Source organism: Aulonocara sp. 'chitande type north' Nkhata Bay, linkage group LG2, assembly GCF_057382095.1.
Source record: "Aulonocara sp. 'chitande type north' Nkhata Bay isolate Kocher_YH1m ecotype deep benthic linkage group LG2, A_spYH_male_GT1.1, whole genome shotgun sequence".
NCBI lineage: Eukaryota > Metazoa > Chordata > Actinopteri > Cichliformes > Cichlidae > Aulonocara > Aulonocara sp. 'chitande type north' Nkhata Bay.
Genome location: NC_141345.1, coordinates 37234771 through 37243526, shown reverse-complemented (window position 1 = coordinate 37243526; position 8756 = coordinate 37234771). Strand labels below are relative to the sequence as shown.

The following is an 8756-nucleotide window of genomic DNA, read 5'->3' as shown; positions in this document are numbered from 1 at the left end:
CACATAATGTGATCATCCCAGTGTTTCCAGTGTGGGAGAAAGTACTCAGGGCCTTCAAGTTACACACTATGAAAGGCAGCTGTCGGGCGTTGTGTGGAGTAGTGATGTTCGATTCGTGAACGAATCGTTCAATACTTGAGAATCACTTTACTGAGTTGTGAACCATGATTCACAAGCCCAACTGACTCACTGACTAATCCCTGTTGCTGTTAGCAAACTAATTCCATCAGTAGAAATATATCTAGCTTATAATTATAATTGTGGGGGGGGGGGAACAACAGCCAGTTTCTTAACAAAAGCATTTCTGTTCTGAACTGGAAGAAAAAACCCTGAGTAGAAGCTCACATCAAGAAAATAGCTCCTCGGTTCACAGTAGTATCGCTCTGCTAACATGCTAACAGCACATTTGAGCTACTCACCCCCTCCCTTCCTGTGCTGAACCATAAGCGTAAGCGAATCACTCAGGACTCGCTCACCCCCTCTCTCCTGGCTCACAGCTTCTTCTTCTTCTTGGTTGGCAACCAATGTTAAGGCGCATTACCGCCCCCTGGATCACAGCTCAGGGGACATTTAGATGAGAAAATATATATTTAACACATTTAAGGAAAATACTAATAAAATACAAATAAACAAAATAAATGTTTATTAAGCAGTTTTGATAGAAAATTGCTTAATTTTAGAAATGTTTTTGCTGTTTTTTATGGAAGCGTAGAGCTGCCACCCAGGCAAAAGAAAAATACAAGTGTATCACGTTATAACGTGAAAAGTTTATTGTTCTAACAAGATACTTTTCCTGTTTGTACAATATACTTTTCACGTTTGAACAACATAATATCACGTTATTACAATATACATAATTATCACGTTCGTGATGATGTTAAAAACGTGATCATAATGATGGAAAATGATCCTGTGGTCAGAAGAGCTGCTGAATATTTGTATGACAAACATCCAGCAGTTAGTTCTGTCTATGTTCTTGATGAAAACCAAAGACCCGCACTGATCCACGGTGGACCAGTGTCTCTGTCAGAGGACAGCAGACTGGTGCTGGTAGGTCATGGTAAAAGAGACAACGCAGAAGAAATGAGACTGTCAGGATACAGTTCAGGAGATGTGGCAAAAATCATTGAAAGGACAAACAGAGGCAGCGATAAAATTAAAACAACGAGTGTGGTGGCCTGTGAGGTCGGATCAGACCAACGATTCATAGAAACTCTGCTGAGGGACCTCCATAAAAAGAACATCAAGACAGAGCTTCATGTGAGGGACGCTCTCGTCCAAGTCACACACACAGGAAGGAAAATCACTCAGGAAATCTCTCCAGAGGGGCTGCAATGGAGACATAAAGACAACAGCAAGAAAGTGGTAGCAACCCTTGATAGAAACGGAGATGTAATAATGAGAAATGAGCCTGGAAGTAAAGGAGAGGCTGTTTTTACCAATGAAAGAAACTTTCTGGGTGGACGAAAAAACAGGGGAAACAAAAAACCAGAACAAAATTTTATAAGAGAAGACAGCTGGCCAGATGAACCGAAGAGATTTGTTAACCCAGAAGTTTTCCCGAAGATTGACCAAAATAAAGTTCCCGAGATTAAATCTGCCATTGATGAGCTTCAGGCTCTGTCTTGGGGAATCTTTCACTCAGATCAACCAGTACCAGAGAAAATCAAAGTCAACAACCAACAAAGAAGAGAATATGTAATAGGGAAAAGAAGCCAAAGGACTGTAAACGGGGAAACTGAAAATTATATAGACTGGCTAAATGATGGTGAAGAAGTCCTTAATGAATGTTATCAGATTAATTCAGGGAAAGACATTAAAAATATAATTCATCACTTTGCAAAGAATGGAGAAACAAGGACAACATACCTGAAGATCAATAACTGGATATATGAAGTTGAGCATAAAAAACTGTACGTGTTCCTGGTTGGAAAATGGCTTGACAACAATCAAAGAAACGCAAACGTAATTGATGAGATTAAGAGATGTATTAATGCACAGGTGGGCAGAGAAAGTTACACACACATGAGAAACAACATTTTAACAAACAATAGAAATAGCCAAAACCAACAAAAACAAATCTATGCTAAATATGTGGGAAATATTTTTTGTGGAGAGCACGCACATGTCAACCAAGGACTATCCACTGAGGCCTGGTTCACAACATATTTCACTGCATCAGTTATAAGTGAATCTGTGAGAAATTTCCGAACATTCCCTTTGACACTTGTGGCCTTGGATATGGCTTTAAATCAATATGACTCAGCTGGCCTGGATTTCTTCTTTGACAATCACCCAATGGCAAGAGGAGGAAGCTGGGTTGACCCAGAAAAACGGGGATTCACTAACTCAAGAGAAGAGTTCTTAAAATTGGAATATGACCTGTTTGATAAGTGGAGTAAAAATGGTAATGTAGATAAATGGATTGATATGATAGCAACTGATTACAAAATATTTACAGAAAACGCAAACACAAAAGATTTATTTTTAGCTGATTACAAGAATTACAAAGAAAATTTTGAGCAATCTCCCAGCATCGTAGAAACATCTGGAGATATTATGAAACCTTCCACATCTGGAACACTGGGAGGATACGATGATGGCTACGTCACAAGGCGTGACTTGAATTCCGCCTCAGAATTCGAGAATACCTTCAAACATGAATCCTATTTCTCTAGAACATCTGCATCGTTAACTGAAGAGGTCCATGCTGCACTAATGGCAAGATATGGTAAAAATCTGGCAAGAATGCGTCTTCAGGAGGGATCGGCCCGAATGGAAAACGGACAGTTTGTATGTGAGCTCGTGTCAGAGAGAGCTGGTGCTGAGCCCGAGGAGTTCAGGGTCGATTTATCTCCACAGAGTCAACATTACAGTGAAAAGATGTGGAAGAACATTGAGACATCAGTGCATGAGATGGAGCAGCACAGTTCAGCAGCCTCCCATCAGGTCAACAAACATGTAGAGAGGACTGGAACTGCTGTTGGAGCTTTGGGCCTGATGCTGGGACTGAAAGGAGCTGCTCGTGCCTTTGAAGAGGGAAACATCAAAGATGGTGTGACGGGGTCTTTGCAGACGGCTCATGGAGTGACGGCTATGACAACATCTGCTATTGCAAGCAAAGCTCTGACTTCAAACACAAGAATCGCAAAAGCTGCAGCAACAATCATGAGGAGCCCTGCAATGAAGCGTGCTATGACAGTTATACCAATAGTGGGAATTGGATTTGGGATCTACAGTGTGGCAGAAGATTTTAGAAGAGGAGATGCACTGGGATACATTGATGCTGCATTAGATATTACCATGACTGCATTAGATGTTGTTCAGCTTGCTCAGCCTGAACTGGCACCTTTCATCGCACCTATAAATCTGGCTCTATCAGTAGTGCGGATGGCCATTGATGATGTTTATATGGGCATCCAGAATGAACTGAACAGCCTCCCAGCGGACGCTGGAGTTTTGGACAAAATAGCTGCTGTTTTTGTTGGCTTGGGAAAAGGGATCATGCACTTTGCTATACATGTGGCTAGTGTGTTTTATGACTGGCGTTATGCTGAAATTGAGGAGGGACGAAGACTTGTTGCACAGATCTCAGATTATCACCAATATTATAAAGTCACAAAGCAACAGGATGGAACGACAGCCATTGATTTTGCTGCTGGCGCCTCCTCCTGGAATGGAGGAGGTATTAACTTCTGCCTCGCTGATGAGGGTCAGTCTGAGCTCTGCATGGACTATTTTGTTTCTCGTGATGAGAGTCCAAGAAGACAATGCTGGAGCATTAACACAGATGGAAGCAAAGATATAATTCTTGGTCTGGGAGAGTCACATGGATTAGAGCACGCGACATATGAAAGAAAAATACTCATGTTCATACCAGCTGGATCTGTGACAGTGGTTTCAGGTAATAAAACTCTTTCCTATTCGAGGTACGGGACATACAGGGGAAACAGAGACTCTAATCGATTTTTTGCAGTTCAGAAATCACAGGACGAACACATGATTGAAGTCATGTTGAGCTACTATTACAGACTTCATGGGGAACCAGGGGATGACACATTCTTCCTCGGTCCACAGAGAAGTTATGTCGAAGGCTCAGGAGGAAGGGACACCTACATCATTCCTGAGAATGGAGGGAAAACGATCATTAACAACTACGATCCCTCCAGAGCACAAGACACTCTGCATTTCAGTGTCGACTACAGCCACATTTCTGTGTCTAAATCAGGAAACGATGTTGTGCTGATGTATGAGGGCAGTCATACTGTAAGAATACAAAACTGGTTTTTAGGAGAAGATTATCGTCACATGAACATGATGTCAGGAGACGGAGTCTTATTTGAGATTTCCTCCACGGTGGTTTCGTCAGTTCAGCTGGTGGCCAGAGGAATTAACAAGATGTTCGAGGCACGCGGTGCAGTTGTTGATGCATCACAGCCACTTTTACGCACAGTTACAAACATCTTTGGGTCTCAGTATGATGATAAACTCATTGGAAATGGAGAAAGGAACCTGATAGATGGGGGAGGAGGGCGAGATCGTCTGATTGGTGCTGAAGGAGAAGACATTTACATGGTGAAAGGCAGAAAACGTTCCTCTGTGCTCATTGAAAATTACTCCAGAGACGAGAAAACTGACCTGGCCATCATAGAAGCAAATCTTCATACGTTTGGAGTCAGAGTAGAATGTGATGATGTTCATCTGGTGGCTCAACATGGCAGCACTCTTCTTCGTGTTACTGTAGTGAACTGGTTCAGGTCATCAGCACACAGACACTTGCTGTTCATCACAAAGGATCTGATCACCTTCACAGTGTCAGATAACAAAGCTGACTGCCTGCAGAGGAACATCTTCACCACATGTATAAAGAGCCTCAGCATTGACTACAGCAGCTCCCCGTCTCCTCTGGAGGTGGACCTTGAGAAGGATGATGCTTTGGACAGCGTGACAGAGATCCGCGGGTCAAACTATAACGATGTCATCAAAGGAAACAAAGAACACAACGTTCTTGTCCCTGGATTAGGAGATGATTTCATTGAGGGGAGAGGAGGAGAGGACTGGTACGTTATCACAGCAGGACAAGGAGTGAAAACCATCAACAATCTATCACCAGATCTAACCTTGGACCTGCTCTTCCTTAAAGAACAATATCAGGATATAACATGTAGATGTGAAGGTCAGAGCATCATCATTCGGGTACACGGCAGAAGAACTGTTATTTTACAGAACTGGTTTAAATCAAAGAATTATCAGCACCTGCAGATCAAGACCAGTGATGGAGTAACAGCTGGACTGAAGCCCAGCATCAGCAGCTGTGGATGGGATTTAATGCTGCCTTTAACCATCGACTACAGAAACCAGAGATGTGAAACCTGTCTGGGGAAATGGATGAAACTCAGTGACTCAGTGAAAGAAATGTACGGCTCCTCAGGATTTGACATCATGGTTGGAAACAGCAATGATAATTTACTGGATCCACACACCGGGGGGGCACTGATGATAGGAGGGGAAGGCAAAGACACTTACATAATCAAACATGTGGATGAAAGCATAATCATTGATAACTTTGCAGAAGATCAGAAAACTGACACTGTGCTGGTAGATATGGATTTCCTTGATGGAAGTCGAGTCATACTGTACTCAACAAGAAATAATGTTCATGTTAGAATCATGAAAAAAGAGGAAATATTAAAATTCATTCTTTTCAATTACGGTAATGATGAAAAATATCAGCATCTAGAATTTCAGAGCTCTGATGGCGTCCATTTCAAACTCAAGTCTCTAAACTCAGCTGGAGACGACTCTTTCTATCAGGTAGAAGCTTTCAAAGTGACTCTCACACAGTCTCCGGTGGACTGTCGTTTGGACCTCAGCGCTCAGAGAAATCTGTCAGAGGTTCACACAGTGCAAGGCTGCCCCTCCCAGTCGAATGTTATAATAGGCAACAACCGAGACAACGCTCTGATTGGTGGGTGGAAGGACGACGCCTTGGATGGAGGTGATGGAGATGACACGCTGGTAGGAGGAAATGGAGCTGACATCCTGATTGGTGGGAGAGGAGACGACACTCTTTATGGTGAAGATGGAAATGACACACTGATGGGAAACTCTGGCCAGGACGTCTTCCTTCCTGGACCAGGAGCTGATCTGGTGGACGGAGGTCCAGGCAGAGACTCGGTTCTCTATCGGGGTGATCATGAGAAGGGTGAAGGGGTTTATGTTAACCTGCTGACGGGCCAAGGCCACCATGCTGACGCTGAGGGTGACGTGTTGAAGGATGTGGAAACTGTGATCGGCACCATCTATTCGGACATCTTAGTGTCTGGTTATGAAAGTTCTCTTCTCAAAGGCTCAGATGGTAACGACATCTTGGTGTCCACTGGTGGAGATTATCTGGTTGGAGGTGATGGAAATGACATTTACATGTTCACTTTCAGCAACGGCTCAGTCACCATAGACAACTGTGCGACAGACAACGCCACAGATGTCTTGTATTTAGCGTCCCAGTCAACGCTGGCATGTGACTATCAGGTTTCATCTGAGAAAGTTATTCTGACTTTTTATGGAACCAACCAAGAAGCTATGAAGATTTCTCTAAGGGGCTGGATCAGTGACAACAATGAGTGTGGGCACCTGAAGCTGGTTCTGAGAGAAACTAATGTTTCAGTGGATCAACTGCTCCAAGAATGTCAGTCACGATGAGTAAACGGTGCTTTGCTTGTCAGTCATCTGCTGAAAAATCTGGTGGTGTTTTAATAAAAAAAATGTAAATCAATGCATTTTAGTGTAAAAATGCTACAAAGTGTTTTACATGCTAAAGTTTCCTGAAACTGTGCAAAACGACTTAAACATTTTTGTATGGTTCTTTAATTATGCTAAGCCTGAAATCAGCCTTCAGAAGACAAAAAGAAGATGTTGAAATGGCACAAATAAATTGTAAACCTTTTCCGTGTTACAATTGTGATTTAATATCTATTAATGCATCGTTTTTTTCTTGAAATGTTTATCCATCCATCCTTCCATTTTCCTCCAATTACTGGAGGTGGGTCGTGGCGGAAACAGCCTCAGCAGTGTGTAAGACCCGACCTGACATATAGACACAGACACAAACATGCATTCCCACCCTCATGCACACATATACAAACACTCAGCACTCACCCAACGTAGGGATAGACATACATGGACACTGTACACACAATCACACTCCCCACACAAACTCTATACCTCAGGTCCAGGTACCCTCGCCCCTGGAGGGGGAAACGGCACCTAGACCCAGGAGATGCTACCCTTTCCCCCGGGGTGGAGGCAGGAAACCGCCGTTTACGTGTGGATGAAAGGTGCAAACGCATAGAAAAATCTGTGTTTTCAAAAATACCCGTGTAGGTGTGGACGCAGCCTCAGTGAAAATCAGTCAGTGTTTTAGAAGGAAGTAGAGAAATATAACAGCCTTTCATTCCTAATGTGTGGTGTAGCAAACATTTTGTGCTGCTTTTGCCCTTTGTCATCTTTCTGGTTACATATTTTACGATAATCGTGTCAAAGTATAGAAATGTAACATTGGCATAGATAAAGTTCTGCTTTGTATGTGGATTTGTGACGCTTCTTCTCCTTTTACCCAAGTTATATTCATAATCTAGGTAAAACAGAAGTAAAGCAAACCTTATAATTACCTGCTAAAAATGTGTTCTGATGTGTTCTGTAGAAGAACTTTAGATTTGTCCATTATTGGAAGATCAGCTCCTTCGGTTTTGTGTAGGTCCGTATTTGTCAAGGATCATTTTTTCCAAATCTCAAATACTTGTTAACTAAACATTTATGAAACTAAATGTACAGATAATAAATAAGTGTTTGGCCAACCTTGCTTAAACAATAGTGAGGCTTAGGGGCCCAGATGTCAAATGGGATTAGGCTTACATCCATGGAAGCGGAAAAAGAATGGGATTATTAGGATTTTCCGAGCCTGTCAGTGTCAGTTTCTCTCTCATGGCTTGGGGGAACTCTTTTGATGACGTTTGATGTCAGAGCAAATGTTGATGAATAGTTACCTACGTCACAACTACTATGGGGTTTTCTCCCAGTGGGCTGACTATTCCTTTGCATGGGTACACAGACGATCTATCACTGGCTCTGTCTGCTTTATCTTTCCGAGCCCTGCAATAAGCCCTACATGAGCAGTGTTCTGACGCACCACATGTCGCATGATATCAAGCCTCCACTGATGTATTGTTCACTAACAGTGACAATGTTACCAGCACAAGCATAGACTAAGTTTCATATTATTCACACACACAGACATGTTTGTGTGTATGTGTGTTGTTATTGGGAGGGACTATCAGCATTTATGTCAGCGGTCACAAAGACAAAATACTGCAAGTACATAATAATCAGTCTAATCTGATAAAAACTGCTTCAAAGGTCGGGCACCATTCCCCCAAAATACAGTCATATTTCTATATATCTGCAAAATTTCAAAACATTACTGCTTCATTCAGGAGCAATGCTTCTGCGTCACCATGCTAACTGGACAAGTCAAAAAGAAACACAGCTGGAGTTACAGTCAGGGGGAAAACAATGATTTGAACCCCAGCTGATGTTGTCAGTTTGGCCAGCTGATCATTGCAGTGAGTAATCAGCCTGCTGTATATGAAAATAGATGCTAACACACGCCTAGCTTGGCTAACTGCTAATCACCTACCTTTCCTTATGATGATTGTTTATCACTGCTTTAATGATTCTGATAGTAAAAATACACCCTA

The 8756-nt window shown here is 42.4% G+C and overlaps 1 protein-coding gene across 1 annotated transcript; it reads left to right on the top strand.

Moving 5' to 3' along the window:
* Positions 1-858: 858 nt before the first annotated feature.
* LOC147338388 (uncharacterized) lies at positions 859-7007 on the top strand (the record flags this gene model as incomplete). The annotated part of the gene is made up of 1 exon (XM_086309693.1): positions 859-7007. A coding segment is annotated over one exon (5844 nt), but the record flags the coding sequence as incomplete, so codon positions are not given.
* Between the last annotated feature and the right edge of the window lie 1749 nt (positions 7008-8756).